Source organism: Salvelinus sp. IW2-2015, unplaced genomic scaffold, assembly GCF_002910315.2.
Source record: "Salvelinus sp. IW2-2015 unplaced genomic scaffold, ASM291031v2 Un_scaffold2405, whole genome shotgun sequence".
Taxonomy (NCBI): Eukaryota; Metazoa; Chordata; class Actinopteri; order Salmoniformes; family Salmonidae; genus Salvelinus; species Salvelinus sp. IW2-2015.
This window is the reverse complement of record NW_019943726.1, coordinates 109,519-132,380: the sequence shown is the minus strand read 5'-3', so window position 1 is coordinate 132,380 and position 22,862 is coordinate 109,519. Positions and strand designations below refer to the sequence as shown.

At 42.5% G+C, this 22,862-nt stretch overlaps 1 protein-coding gene across 1 annotated transcript in view; it reads right to left on the bottom strand.

Annotated features, from left to right (window-relative positions):
- Nucleotides 1-6,429: 6,429 nt before the first annotated feature.
- LOC139025234 (adhesion G protein-coupled receptor B2) overlaps nt 6,430-22,862 on the bottom strand; it is a 50,064-nt gene continuing 33,631 nt past the window's right edge. Inside the window, exon 5 of the mRNA XM_070440310.1 lies at nt 6,430-6,574. Coding sequence (XP_070296411.1) covers nt 6,430-6,574 — 145 coding nt within the window. The remainder of the gene's footprint in view (nt 6,575-22,862) is intronic.

Sequence of the window (22,862 nt, the reverse complement as noted above, 5' to 3'; positions counted from 1 at the left end):
AAATACCTGTAAGACTACAGCTTCTCTTCAGTACCCTGGACATACTGTACGGAGGCTACATCTTCTCCACGATTACCCTGAGACATCCCTGTACACTAACCTCTTTCAGGCCCTGAGACATTACCCTAGACAGATCAACCTCTTTTAAGTACCTGGACATACCCTGTACAGACTACCATCTCTCTTCAGATCCCTGAGACTACCCCTGTTACAGAACACCTCTCATCAGAGAAACCCTGAGACTACCCATAAGACTACACCTCTTCAGATACCTGAGACATACCCATACAGACTAATCTCTCTTCAAGATACCTGAGACATACCATCGACAGACACCTCTCTTCAGTACCCTGAGACATACCCTATACAGACTAATCTCTTTCAGATACCCTGAGACATACCCTGTACAGACTAATCTCTCTCAGGACCTAGAGACATACCCTATACAGACTACATCCTCTTAAATACCTGAGACATACCTGTTACAGACTAATCTCTCTTCAGAAACCCTGAGAACATACCCTTATCAGACTACATCTCTCTTCAGATACCCTGAGAATACCCGTACAGACTACATCTCTCTTCAGAGACCCTGAGACATACCCTGTACAGACTACATTCTCTCTCGATTACCCTCTGAGACATACCCTGTACAGACTACATCTCTCTTCAGAGCCCTGAGACATCCTCTGTACAGACTACATCTGTCTCTTCTCCCTCCGTCCTTCCATTAAAGCTTTAAGATCATTCAGATTAATGCATGTAGATGGCGTATCTCAGAGGAATATAAGGAATTCATGAGTCTCCAATTTCAGTGATTTTGCGTTCGTTCCAGTCATTGAGAGAGAACTGGAAGGAAAGGCGGCCAAAGGTGGAAATTGGCTTTTGGGGTGACCAGTGAAATGTACCTGCTGGAGCGCGTGCTCGGGTGGTGTGGCTCTGGTGTCCTGTGAGCTGAGATAAGGTGGGGCTTTACATAGCAAAGTCTTATAGAATTACCTGGAGCCAGTGGGTTTTGGCGACAATATGAAGCGAGGGCCGCAACCCAGAGCATACAGGTCGCAGTGGTGGGTAGTATATGGGGCTTTGGTGACTAAACGGATGGACTGTGATAGACTGCATCCAATTTGCTGAGTAGAGTGTTGGAGGCATTTTGTAATGACTTGCCGAAGGTCGAGATCGGTGGATAGTCATTTTATGAGGGTATGTTTAGCGCATGAGTGAAGGATGCTTTGTCGATTTATTTGGATTGGGAGATGCTTAATGTTATTCTGGAAGGAGAGTTTACAGTCTAACCAGACACCTAGGTATTTATACTGTCCACTTTTCTAAGTCGAGACCGTCCAGAGTAGTGATGTTGGACGGGCGGGCAGGTGTGGGCAGGATTGGTGAAGAGCATGCATTTAGTTTTACTTGAATTTAGAGGAGCAGTTGGAGGCCACGGAAGGGAGTTGTTATGGCATTGAAGCTCGTCTGGGGTTTTTTAACACAGTGTCCAAAGAAGGGCCAGAAGTATACGGAATGGTTCGTCTGCATAGAGGTGGATCAGAGAATCACCAGCAGCAAGAGCGACATCATTGAGTGTATACAGAGAAGAGAGTTGGCCCGGGTTGGAACCCTGGGCACCTCATAGAGACTGCCAGAGGTCCGGACAAACAGGCCCTCCGATTGGACACTGAACTCTGTGGTGAGAAGTAGGTGTGGTGAACCAGGCGAGGCAGTCATTTGAGAAACCCAAGGCTGGTTGAGTCTGCCGATAAGAATGTGGTGATTGGACAGAGTCGAAGTCTTGGCAGGTCGATGATACAGCTGCACAGTATTGGTCTCTTATCGATGGGGTTATGATATCATTTAGGACCTTGAAGCGTGGCTGAGGTGCACCCATGACTAGCTCGGAAACCAGATTGCATAGCGGAGAAGGTACGGTGGGATTCGAAATGGTCAGTGATCTGTTTGTTAACTTGGCTTTCGAAGACCTTAGAAGGGCAAGGTAGGTAAGATCTTAGGTCTGGAGCGGTTTTGTCTAGAGTGTTCCCCTTTTGAAGAGGGTGATGCCGCGGGCAGCTTTCCAATTCTGGGGATCTCAGACGATACGAAAGAGAGGTTGAACAGTGCTAGGAATAGAGGTTGCACAATTTTGGCAGATCATTTTTAGAAAGAAGGGTCCAGATTGTCTAGCTGATTTGAGGGGTCCAGATTTGCAGCTCTTTCAGAACATCAGGTATCTGAATTTGGGTGAGAAGGAGAAATGGGGAGGATTGGGCAAGTTGCTGGTGGGGGTGCAGGTGCTGTTGATCCGGGGTAGGGGTAGCCAGGTGGAAGCATGGCCAGCCGTAGAATAATGCTCATTGAAAATTCTCCATTATTGCGGGATTTATTGATGGTGACAGGTTTCCTAGCCTCGTGCAGTGGGCAGCTGGGAGGAGGTGTTCTTCATTCTCCATGGACTTTACAGTGTCCAGAACGTTTTGGGTTTGTGTTGCAGATGCAAATAGTTACAGTAGAGGAACCTCCCCTAGTTACAGTAGAGTGGTAGTCTCTCCTGTTTACAGTAGAAGGTAATACTTTCCCTAGTTACAGTAGGAAGGTTAAATTCTTTTTTCCTTTCCCTAGATGGGTTTACAAAAGGGTAGATGGGTAATCTCCTCCCTAGTTACAGTAGATCTCCTCCCAGTTATCAGTAAGTAATCTCCTCCCTAGTTACGTAGTAATCTCTCCCTAGTTACAGTAGAGGTAATCTCCTCCCTGTACAGTAGAGGTATCTCCTCCTAGTTACATAGAGTATTTCTCCTCCCTAGTTAAATAAAATAAAAATAAAAAATGAATTGAAACTTAAAAAGATGGATGGCGCTAAGGTTTAAGAGGGTGTGAACGAGCTGAATAAGTGTAGACAAAGAAGAGCTCGCCAGTAGGTGTACCAAAACATTCAAGTTCCCATTTTCTCAAAAGCGGGGTTAGAAGTTAATCAACTTTCAAAGCAGAAATACTTTCCCATGTGTTCCTCAACTGTAGTGTATGATTACCATTTGCTAGCTCTGAGTCTCTACTTTTATCCCCAAATATAATATATTTTAAAAAATGTTGTACCAAACCAAATCGAGGAGGTCGGTCACATATGGCTAGCTAAGCTAGCAGCTTTATACGAATGGGAGTTATCATTTAGCAGACATGTTTTTCTAACTCAAGAAGGAACCATTTCTAAATATTATTCAACAAAAACAGTCAAATATATCCAAATTGGATTTTAGTACCACAATGTGGTTTTGAATAAATATTCCTTTGTAAGATCATATTTTCTGATGTGCGCCAATGACGGCATCCTTGTTCTTTTCCCAAGGTCTGTGTTTCCATTGATCTCTTGACAGCATCTTCCAGCTTAATGAATGAGGGGGATGCAGAGGAATACTATGTGTAGTGCAAGACACAGTGCCTTCATAAATTATTCAACCACTTGACTTATTCCACAGTTTTGTTGTGCTTAACAGCTGAATAAAAAAAATGTATTCAATTGATTCTCTCTCCCCTTTTCGCAAATGTATTGAAAATGAAATACAGAAATATCTTAATTGATTATGTTGTATTCACACCAATACATGTTAGAATCACCTTTGGCAACGATTACAGCTGTGAGTCTTTCTGGGTAAGTCTCTCTAAGAGCTACGCACACCTAGATTGTACAATATCTTGCACATTATTATTTTTAAATTGTTAATTCAAAACGTCTCCCAGTGTCACGCTTTCGTTGGTGGAAGGAGAGGAGGACCAAAATGCAGCGTGGTAGTATCCCTAATAACTTTAATCGAGAATGAATAGAAAATCAAAAGAACAAGAGAATAAATGAAAACCGAAACAGACCCGTATGGTGCAAAACACTAACACAGGAACAACACCCACACAAACACAATAGAAAACAGGCTACCTAAATATGGCTCCCAATCAGAGACAACGACTGACAACTGCCTCTGATTGAGAACCATACTAGGCCAAACACATAGAAATATAAATACAGAACAAAACATAAAAAAACACATAGAATACCCACGCCAACTCACGCCCCTGACCAACTAAAATAAGACATAAAAAAGGAACTAAGGCCAGAACGTGACACCCAGGTCTGTTGGACAGCAGATTGAAGCAGGTTTCCTCTAGGATTTTGCCTGTGCTCATCTCTATTCCGTTTCTTTTTATCCTAAAAAACTCCCTTGCCAAAGACAAGCATACCCATAACATGATGCAGCCACCACATACCCATAACATGATGCAGCCACCACCATGTTGAACATATGGAGAGTGATACTCAGTGACGTGTTGTATTGGATTTGCACCAAACATAAAGCTTTGTATTCAGGAAATAACATTTATTTCTTTACCCGTTTTTTTTGCAGTTTTACTTTAGTGCCTTTTTGCAAACAGGATGCATGTTTTGGAAGATTTGTATTCCGTACAGGCTTCCTTCTTTTCACTCTGTCATTTAGGTTAGTAGTGTGGAGTAACTACAATGTTGTTGATCTGTTTTCTCCTATCACAGCCATTAATCTGTAACTGTTTTAAAGTCACCATTGGCCTCATGATGAAATCCCTGAGCGGTTTCCTTCCTCTCGGCAACTGAGTTTGGAGGACGTTGTATCTTTGCAGTAACTGGCGTGTTATTGATACCACCATCCAAAGGGTAATTAATAATTCAACCATCAAAGGATATTCAATGTCTGCTTTTTGGATGAGTATATAAAATATTTTTTCAAATGTTCAACACTTTTTTGGTTACTACATGATACCATATGTGTTTTTCATACAATGAAGAAAATAGTTGAAAAAAAGAAAATCCTTGAATGAGTAGTTACGTCCAAACTTTTGACTGGTTCTGTGTATATAAAAAACATAATTCCACTTTGACATTATGGGATTATTATTATTATATATTATTATTATTATTGTGTGTAGGCCAGTGACACAAAATCTCTATTTAATCCATTTTAAAATCAGGTTGTAACAATAAAATGTGGAAAAAGTCAAGGTGTGTGAAATCTTTCTGAAGGCCCCTGTAAATCATCTGTCTCAGGATGAGGACAAGGCCTTTGTGTACAGATTGGACCCGAGCAACAGACACCTCAGGGATGAGGACAAGGCCTTGTGTACAGATTGGACGCGAGCAACAGACACCTCAGGATTGAGGACAAGGCCTTTGTGTACAGGTTGACTGAGCAACAGACACCTCAGGGATAGGACAAGGCCTTTGTGTACAGATGGTGACTGAGCGACAGACACCTCAGGGGAGGACCAAGGCCTTTGTGTACAGGTGTTGGACTGAGTGGAAGCACCTCAGGGATGAGGACAAGGCCTTTGTGTACAGATTGGGATGAGCGACAGACACTCAGGGATGAGGACAAGGCCTTTGTGTACAGGTTGGACTGAGCGCAGACACCTCAGGGATGAGGACAAGGCCTTTGTGTACAGGTTGGACTGAGTGACAGACCTCGGGATGAGGACAAGGCTTTGTGTACAGATTGGACTGGGCGACGACACTCAGGATGAGGACAAGGCCTTTGTTGTACAGGTTGGACTGAGTGGACAGACACCTCAGGGATGAGGACAAGGCCTTTGTGTACAGGTTGGACTGAGTGACAGACACCTCAGGGATAGAGGACAAGGCCTTTGAGTACAGATTGGACCGAGCGACAGACACCTCAGGGATGAGGACAAGGCTTTGTGTACAGATGGACCGAGCGACAGACACCTCAGGGATGAGGACAAGGCCTTGTGTACAGGTTGGACGGGTGACAGACACCTCAGGGATGAGGACAAGGCCTTTGTGTACAGGTTGGACTAGTGACAGACACCTCAGGGATGAGGACAAGCTTTGTGTACAGATTGGACCCGAGCAGACACCCTCAGGGATGAGGACAAGGCCTTTGTGTACAGGTTGGACTGAGTGACAGACACCTCAGGGATGAGACAAGGCCTTTGTGTACAGATTGGACCGAGCGACAGACCCTCAGGGATGAGGACAAGGCCTTTGTGTACAGATTGGACCGAGCGACAGACACCTCAGGGAGTGAGGACAAGGCCTTTGTGTACAGATTGGACCGAGCGACAGACACCTCAGGGATAGGACAAGGCCTTTGTGTACAGATTGGACGCGAGCGACAGACACTCAGAGGATGAGGACAAGGCCTTTGTGTACAGATTGGACCCGAGCGACGACCTCAGGGATGAGGACAAGGCCTTTGTGTACAGATTTGGACCGAGCGACAGACCTCAGGGATGAGGACAAGCCTTGTTGTGTACCCAGAGTTTGGACCACATACGGCGAGCAAGACCCACTCAGCATGGGGAGGAACAAGCGCTCTTGTGTACGATGGAAGCGCAGATGCGAAAGACAGTCCAATCTGTACACAAAGGCCTTGTCCTCATCCCTGAGGTGTCTGTTGCTCAGTCCAACCTGTACACAAAGGCCTTGTCCTCATCCCTGAGGTGTCTGTTGCTCGGGTCCAATCTGTACACAAAGGCCTTGTCCTCATCCCTGAGGTGTCTGTTGCTCGGGTCCAATCTGTACACAAAGGCCTTGTCCTCATCCCTGAGACAGATGATTTACAGGGCCTTCAGAAAGTATTCACACACCTTGACTTTTTCCACATTTTATTGTTACAACCTGATTTTAAAATGGATTAAATAGAGATTTTGTGTCACTGGCCTACACACAATAATAATAATAATAATAATAATAATATCCCATAATGTCAAAGTGGAATTATGTTTTTATATACACAGAACCAGTCAAAAGTTTGGACGTAACTACTCATTCAAGGATTTTTCTTTTTTTCAACTATTTTCTTCATTGTATGAAATAACACATATGGTATCATGTAGTAACCAAAAAAGTGTTGAACATTTGAAAAAATATTTTATATACTCATCCAAAAGCAGACATTGAATATCTCTTTGATGGTTGAATTATTAATTACCCTTTGGATGGTGGTATCAATACACCCAGTTACTGCAAAGATACAACTGTCCTTCCAAACTCAGTTGCCGGAGAGGAAGGAAACCGCTCAGGGATTTCATCATGAGGCCAATGGTGACTTTAAAACAGTTACAGAGTTTAATGGCTGTGATAGGAGAAAACAGATCAACAACATTGTAGTTACTCCACACTACTAACCTAAATGACAGAGTGAAAAGAAGGAAGCCTGTACGGAATACAAATCTTCCAAAACATGCATCCTGTTTGCAAAAAGGCACTAAAGTAAAACTGCAAAAAAACGGGTAAAGAAATAAATGTTATGTCCTGAATACAAAGCTTTATGTTTGGTGCAAATCCAATACAACACGTCACTGAGTATCACTCTCCATATGTTCAAGCATGGTGGTGGCTGCATCATGTTATGGGTATGTGGTGGCTGCATCATGTTATGGGTATGCTTGTCTTTGGCAAGGGAGTTTTTTAGGATAAAAAGAAACGGAATAGAGATGAGCACAGGCAAAATCCTAGAGGAAACCTGCTTCAATCTGCTGTCCAACAGACACTGGGTGTCACGTTCTGGCCTTAGTTCCTTTTTTATGTCTTTATTTTAGTTTGGTCAGGGCGTGAGTTGGCGTGGGTATTCTATGTTGTTTTTCTATGTTTTGTTCTGTATTTATATTTCTATGTGTTTGGCCTAGTATGGTTCTCAATCAGAGGCAGTTGTCAGTCGTTGTCTCTGATTGGGAGCCATATTTAGGTAGCCTGTTTTCTATTGTGTTTTGTGGGTGGTTGTTTCCTGTGTTAGTGTTTGCACCATACGGGTCTGTTTCGGTTTTCATTTATTCTCTTGTTCTTTTGTATTTTCTATTCATTCTCGATTAAAAGTTATTATGGATACGTACCACGCTGCATTTTGGTCCTCCTCTCCTTCCACCAACGAAAGCCGTGACACTGGGAGACGGTTTTGAATTAAACAATTTAAAAAATAATAATGTGCAAGTATTGTACAATCTAGGTGTGCGTAGCTCTTAGAGAGACTTACCCAGAAAGACTCACAGCTGTAATCGTTGCCAAAGGTGATTCTAACATGTATTGGTGTGAATACCAATAATCAATAAGATATTTCTGTATTTCATTTTCAATACATTTGCGAAAAGGGGAGAGAGAATCAATTGAATACATTTTTTTTATTCAGGCTGTAAGCACAACAAAATGTGGAATAAGTCAAGGGGTGTGAATAATTTATGAAGGCACTGTGTATCTGCACTACACATAGTATTCTCTGCATCCCCCTCATTCATTAAGCTGGAGATGCTGTCAAGAGATCAATGGAACACAGACCTTGGGAAAAGAACAAGGATGCCGTCATTGGCGCACATTCAGAAAATATGATCTTACAAAGTGGATATTTATTCAAAACCACATTGTGGTTACTAAAATCCAATTTGGATATATTTGACTGTTTTTGTTGAATAATATTTAGAAATGGTTCCTTCTTGAGGTTAGAAAACATGTCTGCTAAATGATAACTCCCATTCGTATAAGCTGCTAGCTTAGCTAGCCATATGTGACCGACCTCCTCGATTTGGTATTTTGTAGCAACATTTTTTAAAATATATATATTTTTGGGGGATAAAAGTAGAGACTCAGAGCTAGCAAATGGTATATCATACACTACAGTTGAGGAACAATGGGAAAGTATTTCTGCTTTGAAAGTTGATTAACTTCTAACCCCGCTTTTGAGAAAATGGAACTTGAATGTTTTGGTACACCTACTGGAGAGCTCTTCTTTGTCTACACTCATTCAGCATCGTTCACACCCTCTTAAACCTTAGCGCCATCCATCTTTTTAAGGTTTCATATGTTTATTTTTTATTTTTATTTATTTTTAACTAGGGAGGAGAATACCTCTACTGTAACTAGGGAGGAGATACCTCTACTGTAACTAGGGAGGAGATTACCTCTACTGTAACTAGGGAGGAGATTACCTATACTGTAACTAGGGAGGAGATTATCTCTACTGTAACTAGGGAGGAGATACCTCTACTGTAACTAGGGAGGAGATTACCTCTACTGTAACTAGGGAGGAGATTACCTCTACTGTAACTAGGGAAGAGATTACCTCTACTGTAACTAGGGAGGAGATTACCTCTACTGTAACTAGGGAGGAGGTTACCTCTACTGTAACTATTTGCATCCTGCAACACAAACTCCAAAACGTTCTGGGACACTGTAAAGTCCATGGAGAATAAGAACACCTCCTCCCAGCTGCCCACTGCACTGAGGCTAGGAAACACTGTCACCATCAATAAATCCGCAATAATGGAGAATTTCAATGAGCATTATTCTACGGCTGGCCATGCTTTCCACCTGGCTACCCCTACCCCGGTCAACAGCACTGCACCCACCACAGCAACTTGCCCAATCCTCCCCCATTTCTCCTTCACCCAAATTCAGATACCTGATGTTCTGAAAGAGCTGCAAAATCTGGACCCCTACAAATCAGCTAGACAATCTGGACCCTTTCTTTCTAAAATGATCTGCCAAAATTGTTGCAACCTCTATTCCTAGCCTGTTCAACCTCTCTTTCGTATCGTCTGAGATCCCCAAAGATTGGAAAGCTGCCGCGGTCATCCCCCTCTTCAAAGGGGGAGACACTCTAGACACAAACTGCTACAGACCTAGATCTATCCTACCTTGCCCTTCTAAGGTCTTCGAAAGCCAAGTTAACAAACAGATCACTGACCATTTCGAATCCCACCGTACCTTCTCCGCTATGCAATCTGGTTTCCGAGCTAGTCATGGGTGCACCTCAGCCACGCTCAAGGTCCTAAATGATATCATAACCGCCATCGATAAGAGACAATACTGTGCAGCTGTATTCATCGACCTGGCCAAGACTTTCGACTCTGTCAATCACCACATTCTTATCGGCAGACTCAACAGCCTTGGTTTCTCAAATGACTGCCTCGCCTGGTTCACCAACTACTTCTCAGACAGAGTTCAGTGTGTCAAATCGGAGGGCCTGTTGTCCGGACCTCTGGCAGTCTCTATGAGGGTGCCACAGGGTTCAATCCTCGGGCCGACTCTCTTCTCTGTATACATCAATGATGTCGCTCTTGCTGCTGGTGATTCTCTGATCCACCTCTATGCAGACGACACCATTCTGTATACTTCTGGCCCTTCTTTGGACACTGTGTTAAAAAACCTCCAGACGAGCTTCAATGCCATACAACTCTCCTTCCGTGGCCTCCAACTGCTCTTAAATTCAAGTAAAACTAAATGCATGCTCTTCAACCAATCGCTGCCCACACCTGCCCGCCCGTCCAACATCACTACTCTGGACGGTTCTGACTTAGAAAAGGTGGACAAGTATAAATACCTAGGTGTCTGGTTAGACTGTAAACTCTCCTTCCAGAATAACATTAAGCATCTCCAATCCAAAATTAAATCGCAACAAAGCATCCTTCACTCATGCTGCTAAACATACCCTCATAAAACTGACTATCCTACCGATCCTCGACTTCGGCAATGTCATTTACAAAATAGCCTCCAACACTCTACTCAGCAAATTGGATGCAGTCTATCACAGTGCCATCCGTTTAGTCACCAAAGCCCCATATACTACCCACCACTGCGACCTGTATGCTCTTGTTGGCTGGCCCTCGCTTCATATTTGTCGCCAAAACCCACTGGCTCCAGGTAATCTATAAGACTTTGCTATGTAAAGCCCCACCTTATCTCAGCTCACAGGTCACCAGAGCAGCACCCACCCGTAGCACGCGCTCCAGCAGGTACATTTCACTGGTCACCCCCAAAGCCAATTCCACCTTTGGCCGCCTTTCCTTCCAGTTCTCTGCTGCCAATGACTGGAACGAACTGCAAAAATCACTGAAATTGGAGACTCATGAATTCCTTATATTCCTCTGAGATACGCTCATCTACATGCATTAATCTGAATGATCTTAAAGCTTTTAATGGAAGGACGGAGGGAGAAGAGAGATGTAGTCTGTACAGGGTATGTCTCAGGGTCTCTGAAGAGAGATGGAGTCTGTACAGGGTATGTCTCAGGGTATCTGAAGAGAGATGTAGTCTGTATAGGGTATGTCTCAGGGTCTCTGAAGAGAGATGTAGTCTGTACAGGGTATGTCTCAGGGTATCTGAAGAGAGATGTAGTCTGTATAGGGTATGTCTCAGGGTATCTGAAGAGAGATGTAGTCTGTACAGGGTATGTCTCAGGGTATCTGAAGAGAGATGTAGTCTGTATAGGGTATGTCTCAGGGTCTCTGAAGAGAGGATGTAGTCTGTACAGGGTATGTCTCAGGGTATCTGAAGAGAGATGTAGTCTGTATAGGGTATGTCTCAGGGTATCTGAAGAGAGGTGTAGTCTGTATAGGGTATGTCTCAGGGTATCTGAAGAGAGATGTAGTCTGTATAGGGTATGTCTCAGGGTATCTGAAGAAGAGGTGTAGTCTGTATAGGGTATGTCTCAGGGTCTCTGAAGAGAGGTGTAGTCTGTACAGGGTATGTCTCAGGTATCTGAAGAGAGATGTAGTCTGTACAGGGTATGTCTCAGGGTATCTGAAGAGAGTGTAGTCTGTATAGGGTATGTCTCAGGGTCTCTGAAGAGAGGTGTAGTCTGTACAGGGATGTCTCAGGGTATCTGAAGAGAGATGTAGTCTGTACAGGGTATGTCTCAGGGTATCGAAGAGAGATGTAGTCTGTACAGGGTATGTCTCAGGGTATCTGAAGAGAGGTGTAGTCTGTATAGGTATGTCCCAGGGTCTCTGAAGAGAGGTGTAGTCTGATAGGGTATGTCTCAGGGTATCTGAAGAGAGGTGACTGTTATAAACGGTAAAGTCTCTGGTTTTGGTCGCTGCTTCCTTTAGGAGGGTAGTTAAATATTGAACAAGGGCCTACAAGGGTACATCTCTCTCCCTTTGCTCTCTTCTCGCCTCACTTTTTCTACATTTATTCTACTCACTCCCTCGCTCCCTTACATTCCTCCCCACTCTCCTTCTCTCTCCCTCCCTCTCTCTCTCCACCCATCCACAGTTCTCTCCTCCCTCTTCTCCAGAAATTAAAGTTAATTGCGTATCTCCTCCACTTAGTCTCTCTCTTGCCACCCTCCTCTCTAACTTTTCTCCCCCTTCTCTCCACCCTCTCTCCCCTTCTCTCCCCCTTTCACATCTCCACCCTTTTCTCCTTCTCTCCACCTTCTCTTCCCCTCACCTCTCCACCCTTCTCTCCCCTTCTCTCCTCTCCACCTTTCTCTCTCCTTCTCTCCACCTTCTCTCCTTCTCTCCACCTTTCTCTCTCCTTTCTCTCCACCCTTCTCTCCTTCTTTCCTTCTCTCACCTTTCTCTCCCTTCACTCCACGCTTCTCTCCTTCGCTCCACCTTTCTCTCTCCTTCTCTCCACCTTTCCTCTCCTTCTCTCCCCCTTTCATATCTCCGCCATATTTCTCCTTCTCTCCCCCTTTCACATCTCCGCCCTTTTTCCGTCTCTCCACCTTCTCTTCCCCTCACCTCTCCACCCTTCTCTCCCCTTCTCTCCTTCTCTCCACCCTTCTCTCCTTCTATCCTTCTCTCCACCTTTTCTCTCTCTCTCTCTCCACCCTTCTCTCCTTCTCTCCTTCTCTCCCCCTTTCACATCTCCGCCCTTTTCTCCTTCGCTCCACCGTCTCTTCCCCTCACCTCTCCACCCTTCTCTCCCCTTCTCTCCCCCTTTCACATCTCCGCCATTTTCTCCTTCTCTCCCCCTTTCACATCTCCGCCCTTTTCTCCGCTCTCCACCTTCTCTTCCCCTCACCTCTCCACCCTCTCTCCCCCTTCTCTCCTTCTCTCCACCCTTCTCTCCTTCTATCCTCTCACCTTTCTCTCCTCCTTCTCTCCACCCTTCTCTCCTTCTCTCCTTCTCTCCCCCTTTCACATCTCCGCCCTTTTCTCCGGGTCTCTCCACCTCTCTTCCCTCACCTCTCCACCCTTCTCACCCCTTCTCTCCTTCACTCCACCTTTCTCTCCTTTTCTCCTTTTCTCCACCTTCTCTTCCCTCACCTCCCCACCCTTCTCTCTCCTTCTCTCTCCTTCTCGCCCCTTCTCTCCTTCACTCCACCCTTCTCTCCCTCCCTCTCTCCCACCCTTCTCTCTCCTTCTCTCTCCTTCTCTCCACCATCTCCAGCAATTAAAATGTAATGTATTCTCCTCCACTTAGTCTTCTCTCTCTCTCCCTCCTTCTGCCTCTACCCATCTCTCTTTCCACCCTCCTCTCTAGGATTTAAAAGGTAATGTGTGGGTCCTCCACTTAGTCTGCTCCGGGTTATTGATGATCTGTCACATTTTAGGATGCGTCAGGGGAAGAGTTACAGCAGTGATCAGGTATAAAAGGCAGCAGTGGGAAGAAAGAGAGAGAAATCATTCCTCCAGGCTGAAGGGAGTATGAATTTTTAGCTAATAGTTCCCTCCCCTTCAGTCTACGGTACAAAGACACGGTGAGTAATCCTTAGGGAAGCGTTGGCACGCACACACACACACACACACACACAACACACTAACGCACACACACACACACACACCAACAACACAACACACACACACCACACACACACACACACAACACACACACACACACACACACACACACACACACACACACACACACACACACACACACCAACACAAGCAAGCACACACAACAAGACACATTTGATAATCCTTAGGGAAGCGTTGGCACGCACACACACACACAACACACAGACGCAAGCACACACACACACAAGACACTTTGAGTAATCCTTAGGGAAGCGTTGGCACGCCACACACGCACACGCACGCACGCACGCCGCACAGCACGCACGCACGCACGCACGCACACACACACACACACACACACACAACACACACACACACACACACACACACACACACAACACACACACACACACACACAAGACACTTTGAGTAATCCTTAGGGAAGCGTTGGCACGCACCACACACACAGGCTTGTGCACACACACTTATACTTCGTATTAGTGTCTGTCGTACATGGCAATCCAGAGCATCCCAAACTTGCTCAATGGGGACATGTCTGGTGACTATGCAGGACATGGAAAGAACGGGACATTTTCAGCTTCCATGAATTGTGTCCAGATCCTTGCGACATGGAGTTGTGTATTATTCATGCTGAAACATGAGGTGACGGGGGCGGATGAATGGCAAGACAATGGCCTCAGGATCTCTTCACGGTATTCTGTCTATTCAAATTGCCATCGATAAAATGTAATTGTGTCGACTGTCCGTAGCAATATGCCTGTCCAAAGCCAAACCCCACCGCCACCATGGGGCGCTCTGTTCACAACGTTGACATCAACAAACCTTCTCGCCCACATGACGCCATACAACAACAACAAAACACCTGGTCTGATGTTGTTGAGGCGGTTGGACGTACTGCCAAATTCTCTAAAGACGACGTTGGAGATGGCTTATGGTAAGAAAATAATATTAAATTATCTGCAACATCTTCTGGTGGACATTCCTGCATCAGCATGCCAGCGGAAAGCGTAACTTGACCCGGAACACCTGCCCACTTCTAGACCGTAGTACAAGCTGTAAAGCCCTACTTTGACCGGAACACCTGGCCCACTTCTGGACCGTAGTACCAAGCGGAAAGCCCTATTCTTGACCCGGAACACCTGCCCACTTTGGGACCGTAGTACCAAGGCTGAAAGCCCTTATTCTTGACCCGGAACACCTGGCCCACTTCTGGACCGGAGTACCAAGCGGAAAGCCCTATTCTTGACCCGAACACCTGGCCCACTTCTGGGACCGTAGTACCAAGAGGAAAGCCCTATTCTTCACCCGGAACACCTGGCCCACTTCTGGAACCGTAGTACCAAGAGAAAAGCGGTCTAACCTTAGACCCGGAACACCTGGCCCACTTCTGGACCAGTAGTACCAAGCGGAAGCCCTATTCTTGACCCGGAACACCTGGCCCACTTCTGGACCGTAGTACCAAGCGGAAAGCCCTAACCTTGTAGTTTGTCTTTCTTGTATCATATCCAGTAAAACTATCAGCTCTTCTTCTTCTGGGTGGTTCTGATTTTACTTCCTGGTATTTTAAGGATGGATAATTAAACTGTGTCCCTGTAGACAAAGTTGTTTATATTAAATCATTAATTCATATTTAATAATTGGTTTACTTTATTAAATAATTATCAGTAATTTGTTCGAAAACATAATTAACATTTTATGATCTAGAGATGGGTCCCACACGCTTTCACAGGTACCTCAATGTGGGACAGAGAGAGAAGAGATGCGTCGGCGTGGTTGTGTGTGTGTGTGTGTGTGTGTGTGTGTGTGTGTGTGTGTGGTGTGGTGTGTGTGTGGTGTGTGTGTGTGTTGTGTGTGTGTGTGTGTGTTGTGTGTGTGTGTGTGTGCGTGGCGTGTGTGTGTGTGTAGCTGGTGTTGCATAGAAACATACAATGTGTATGTACCTCAATGTGGGAACGAGAGAGAGAGATCATGCGTGTGAGTGTGTGCTGTGTGTGTGTGTGTGTGTGTGATTGGTGTGTGTGTGTGTGTGTGGTGTTGTGTGTGTTGTGTGTGTGGTGTGGGGCATGTTGTGTGTGTGGTGTGTGGTGTGTGTGGTGTGTGTGTGTTGTGTGTGGTGTGGTGTCTGTTTGTGTGTGGTTTGGTGTGTGCTGTGCACCAGTCGTGTGTGTGTGTGTGTGTGTGTGTGTGTGTGTGTGTGTGTGTGTGTGTAGTTGTTGGTGGGTGTGTTGGTGTGTGTGTGTTGTGTGTGTGGTGTGTGTTGGTGTGGTGTGTGTGGTGTCGGTTGTGTGTGTGTATTTGTTGGTTGTGTGTGTGACTGTAAACCCGCTGTCACCACCATAATCTCTCCTAAAAGTCTTTCATCTTGAAAGCCCAATTCCTCCACATACATACACGTGTATTTTCATATGCAACGAGCTACCACACACACACACACCCACACACACACCAACACACCACACACACACACACACACAACACACACACACACACACACAGAGAGAGAGAGGAGAGAATGCAGGTAAAAACAAGAGATTACCACATAAGTAAAATAGTTACTGGATTAATATAGTACTGAATAATTTAGTACTGAGAATTATAGTAACTGATTATATAGTACTGTAATAGATTTACTGATAATATAGTACTGGGTAATAATAGTACTGTGTGATATGACTGGGTAAATAAGTACTGTGTATATATACTTGATAACTATAAGTACTGGGTAATAAGGTTCTGGGTAATACGACATGATAATATAAGTACTGAGTAATATAGGTACTGAGGTAATTTTCAGTACTGGTAAATAGTAGCTGAGTAATTCAAGTACTGGTAATTATAGTACGGGTAATAAGGTTCTGGGAATATATCATGCAGTAATATAAGTTCTGAGTAATATAGTACTGAGTAATTACTAGTACTGAGTTAATTTAGGTACTGAGGAAAAGGATTAATATATACTGAGTAATATCCAGTACTGGCGGTAATATAAGAGTACTGCGGGTAATAAAGTTCTGGGTAATACATCACTGAGTAATATAGTGACTCGGTAATATAGTACTGTAATTTAGTTACTGGTCATAAAGTTTGGTAATACATCACTAGAGTAATATAGTACTGAGTAATATATACAGATAATATAGTACTGAGAATACATTACTGAGTAATACAGTACTGAAGATAATTATAGTACTGAGTATATAGTACTGAGTATACATTACGAGTGTGAGTATAGTGTGCTGGTAAGTATAGACTGATTAATATAGAATGCGTGATAAGTACTGAGTTAAATAGTACTGGGTAATATATTACTGAGTAATATAGAACTGGGTAATATAGTACTGGGTAATTTAGTTACTGGTAATTAAAGTTATGGTGTAATACCAGTACTGGAGTGAATATAGTACTTGAGTAATATAGTTACTGAGTCAAAATACAAACTGAGTAAATACAGTACTGAGTAATATAGTACTGAGTAATACATTAATGATGTGAATAGTATGAGTAATACAGTACTGAGTAATATATATTGATAATTTAATACTGGGAATATAGTACTGCAGTAATACAGTACTGAGTAGAATATAGTATTGAGTAATTAATGACTGGGTAATATTATACTGAGCTAATACAGTACTGTAGTAATATAAGTATTGAGTAATTGAATACTGGGTAATATATACTGAGTAAATTAGCACTGAGTAAGTATAGTATTGAGTCAATATAGTACTTGAGTTAGTATATACTGGGTAATATAGTACTGATGATACAGTACTGAGTAACTATAAGTACTGGGTAATTAGTCAGACGGAGTTAACTAGTAACTGAGTAATAATAGTATTGAATAATATAGTACTGAGTATAGTAACTGGGGTAATTTAGTACTAATTATACAGTACTGAGTAGTAATATGTACTGAGAATACAAGTACTGGAGTTAATATGTATTGCAGGTAATATTATACTGAGGAATAACAGTATGGTAATATAGTACTGATTATACAGTATGAGTAATAATATGTACTGAAGTAATCGACAGTACTGAGTAATTATAGTACTGGGAATATAGTACTGAGTTATAAGTACTGAGTAATATAGTACTGAGTTAGATACAGTACTGAGTATAATAGTACTGAGTTATACAGTTACTGGGTAATTAGTACTGGTTAATATAGTACTGAGTAATATAGTACTGAGTTATACAGTACTGAGTAAAAACAGTACTGATATATATACCGGGTAATATAGTACTGAGTTAAAACAGACTGAGTAATATAGTATGAGATAATACAGTACTGAGTTATACAGTACTGAGTAATATAGTACTGAGTAATATAGTACTGAGTAATATAGATACTGTAAATGAGTAACTGAGTAAAACAGTACTGAGTAAGTATCAGTACTGAGTAATACAGTACTGATTATACAGTACCTGAGTAATATAGTACTGAGTAATATAGACTGAGTAATATAGTACGAGTTTATGACATACGAGTGAATACAGTACTGAGCTAATATAGTACTGAGTTATACAGTACTGAGTAATATAGTACTGAGTAATATAGTACTGGGTAATATAGTACTGAGTAAAACAGTACTGAGTAATGTAGTACTGATAGCGCAGTAGGTGATGGTGAACGTAGGGATTTTACCCTTCTATCTAACACATTCTTATTCAACCTTTATTTCAACAAGGAACACAGACTGAGACCAAGGTCTCTTTTACAGCTGGGCCCTGCGTATACATCTTTACACTTTTACAGCTGGGCCCTGCGTATACATCTTTACACTTACACTTTAGGTGCAATGATTAAAAAACAAAACAAAACAATCACAGATAACACAAAAAAATATAGCAACAGATTACATTTACACACGGGTTATTCCCCTAACAGCACAAGAACTTGCATTACCCCAAAACAGTTACAAGCAATACAACAATAAGTCTCAAAGAGTCTCAAGTTTAAGTTTAGTCTGCAGGCTATTCCATAGGCAGGGAGCGTAACAGGAAAAGGCAGCCATTCCCAACTCTGTGGAAATCACATGGGCCTCAAGTGTAATCCATGTTGAGACCTGGTTTTAGGAATTATAATTATAATATTGATAAGTGATGATAAATAAGAAGGACGTTTATTCAGAAGTGCTTTATAGACAAACACGAGAGCATGTTGTTCTCGTCGGACAGCGAAGTCCAACCCACATTATGATATAAAACACAGCGGTGAGTTCTGTAGCATCCGTAATAAACCATTGTTTAATGATAAGTAGCATCCAGCGATTTAAGTGTTGATGCCGTAGCATGTAAATAATATCCCCATCATCTATAACAGACATAAAAGTAGCTTGCATAATGTGTCTTCTATTTGTAGGGGACAAACATGTCCTGTTTCTATAGAGGAAGCCTAGCTTGATTTTTAGCCATTTAAAAAGTTCATCAATATGCATTTTAAAATACAGTTTATCATCCAACCATATCCCTAAGTATTTATATGCAGAGACCCTTATCAGTAGGTGATGGTGAACCTAGAGATTATAACTGTCCATCTAGCATATGGGTCTCCCTTATCAGTAGGTGATGGTGAACCTAGAGATTATCACTGTCCATCTAGCATATGGGTCTCCCTTATCAGTAGGTGATGGTGAACCTAGAGATTATCACTGTCCATCTAGCACATGGGTCTGTCCCCTTCTCCATCTGAGTGTTTAATTGATCTGTTCACTGGAACTGATAACTCATTAATACGATCATCGCACACACGCTCTCAAACGCACGCACGCACGCACGCACGCACGCACGCACGCACGCATGCACACACACACACACACACCACAACACACAACACAACACACGCACCACTACACCACAACACCCACACCAACACCAACAGCAACCAACTGCGCCCTTATTCAATTTTGGACCGGAAAAACATAAACTATCTTATTGTCGCAGCTCATATGCAATTCGACGAACTACCATACATCAAGCCTAACTAAGTCTAAATATTTTATTTCTAATCATATCTACAACCGAAACCGAAGAACCCATGTCATCAACGCTATTTGCTATTTAGCTATTTTTATTTTTAAACCCTCGATTACGGTTCGTAGTGAAGGAGTGAAACTCCAGGAATGTCGAATTCACTTGAGAAGTAGTGTTACTGTGACCTTATTATACTGCCGTTAGCCTCTGCCTCCGCTTGAAATTGAACCTGACAGAGACGTGCGGTACGTGACGCTGATCGTTTCTTTGGTACGTTCCTATCATTTTGACACCATCTATAAGACACTATTCTGAAATTAAAGAAGGAAATGTCGTAGTACAAAGCGTTGGTTTGAAGAGTTTCCTGAGTTCACATGCCTGTGTGAGTGAACCACTCTCTTAATTACTAAAGGAACTCGTGAAGGCTGGATCATAGAGAAGAGATTATAAAATCATTTAGAGGGTTTGTCGCCCCTATCATATTTAAAGTCGTCTACAGAGGAAGAATGGTTGTGGTCTTCTCTCTCTCTCCTCTCTCTCCATGTTTCTCTCTCAATTTCATTACAATTTTAAAGGGGCTTATTATTGTCATGGGAACACGTATGGTTAAACATTGCCAAAGCAAGTGATGTAGATAATTAAACAAAAGTGAAAAAAACCAAATAAAACGTATAGTCAAATATTACCACTCACAGAAGTTCCAAACGAATAAAGACATTTTCAAGATGTCATATAGATATGACATCCCATGTGTACAATCTGATACAAACCCAAAGAAGAAGTAAACCATGCCGTGCACAAACTAGTTGGTAAAGTACAAAAATGGAAAGAATAAATAACAATAACATAGGTGTGCGTTTGTCCATCTAACTACAATGTTTTAAATGGGTCAGGTTGGTCTCTTCACTTGGTTCCGCTTTTTCTTGCGTGCGCACAGATCACAAATCTCTGCTGCTGTGATGGCCACTGTGGGTAATTTCACCAGTTAGATATGGGAGTTTATAAATTGGATATGTTTTCACAATGTCTTTGTGGATCTAGTGTAATCTGAGCGGAAATATGTGTCTCTCAAATAAACATAGGTCCAAATACAATTGGCAGCATAAACAATAGCGTTAGGAGTGAGCAGCTACAGGTTTCCACCTCAATCAGTGCCGGGCCAGTGTGCCACATAGCCCGTCTTACTTCTTGAGAGCACGAGTCTGACCATAACGCAAGAGCCATTTCTCAATAGCAAGGCTATGCTCACTGAGTCTGTACATAGTCAAAGCTTTCCTTAAGTTTGGGTCAGTCACAGTGGTAAGGTATTCTGAGGCGGCAGGTAGCCTAGTGGTTAGAGCGTTGGACTAGTAACCAAAAGGATGCAAGATCGAATCCCCGAGCTGACAAGGTAAAAATCTGTTGTTCTGCCCCTGAACAAGGCAGTTAACCCACTGTTCCTAGGCCGTCATTGAAAATAAGAATTTGATCTTAACTGACTTGCCTAGTTAAATAAAACTATTCTGCTGCTGTGTACTCTCTGTTTAGTGCCAAGTAGAAATCTAGTTTGCTCATATTTTTTTTGTTAATTCTTTCCAATGTGTCAAGTAATTATCTTATTGTTTTCTCATGATTTAGTTGGGTCTAATTGTGTTGCTGTTCTGGGGCTCTGTGGGGTCTGTTTGTGTTTGTGAACAGAGCTCCAGGACCAGCTTGCTTAGGGGACTCTTCTCCAGGTTCATCTCTCTGATGGCTTTGTTATGGAAGGTTTGGGAATCATTTATTTTTAGGTGGTTGTAGAATTTAACGGCACTTTTCTGGATTTTGATAATTAGCGGGTATCGGCCTAATTCTGCTCTTCATGCATTATTTAGTGTTTTACGTTGTACACAGAGGATATATTTGCAGAATTCTGCATGCAGAGTCTCAATATGGTGTTTGTCCCATTTTGTGAATTCTTGGTTTGTGAGCGGACCCCAGACCTCACAACCGTAAAGGGTTCTATAAATGATTCATGTATTTATGTCGAATTTTATGTTCCTTTTGATGGCATCGAAGGTACTTTTTGCCTTGTCTCTCGTTCACAGCTTTGTGGAAGCTACCTGTGGTGCTGATGTTTAGGCCAAGGTATGTATAGTTTTTTTGTGTGCTCTAGGACAACGGTGTCTAAATGGAATTTGTATTTGTGGTCCTGGCAACTGAACCTTTTTTGGAACACCATTATTTTGGTCTTACTGAGATTTACTGTCAGGGCCAATTTTAAACGCACACTTGTTGTTTGTGTACATGGATTTTATAATGTCGTATGTTTTTCCCCCAACACCACTTTCCATCAATTTGTATAGCAGACCCTCAAGACAAATTGAGTCAAAAGCTTTTTTTTGAAATCAACAAAGCATGAGAAGACTTTGCCTTTGTGTGGGATTGTTTGTTTGTCAATTAGGGTGCGCATAGTGAACACGTGGTCTGTCATACAGTAATTTGGTAAAAATCAAATTTGACATTTGCTCAGTACATTGTTTTCACTGAGGAAATGTACAAGTCTGCTGTTAATGATAATGCAGAGGATTTTCCCAAGGTTACTGTTGACGCATATCCCACGGTAGTTATTGGGGTCAAATTTGTCTCCACTTTTGTGGATTGGGGTGATCAGTCCTTGGTTCCAAATATTGGGGAAGATGACAGAGCTGAGGATGATGTTAAACAGTTTTAGTATTTAAGGCAATTGGAGTTTGTGGTCTGTATATGTTATCATTTCATTTAGGATACGATCAGCACCACAGGCCATTTTGGGTTGGAGGGTTTGTATTTTGTCCTGTAGCTCATTCAAGGTAATTGGAGAATCCAGTGGGTTCTGGTAGTCTTTAATAATTGATTCTAAAATGTGTATTTTATCATGTATATGTTTTTTGCTGTTTGTTCTTTGTTATAGAGCCAAAAAGTTTGGAGAAGTGGTTTACCCATACATCTCCGTTTTGGATAGATAATTCTTTGTGTTGTTGTTTGTTTAGTGTTTTCCAATTTTCCCAGAAGTGGTTGGAGTCTATGGATTCTTCAATTACATTGAGCTGATTTCTGACGTGCTGTTCCTTCTTTTTCCGTACTGTATTTCTGTATTGTTTTAGTGATTCACCATAGTGAAGGCGTAGACTCAGGTTTTCTGGGTCTCTATGTTTTTGGTTGGACAGGTTTCTCATTTTATTTCTTAGGTTTCTGCATTCTTCATCAAACCATTTGTCATTGTTGTTCATTTTCTTAGGTTGTCTGCTTGAAATGTTTAGATTTGATAGGGAAGCTGAGAGGTCAAATATACTGTTTAGGTTTTCTACTGCCAAGTTTACACCTTCACTATTACAGTGAAACATTTTGTCCAGGAAGTTGTCTAGAAGGGATTG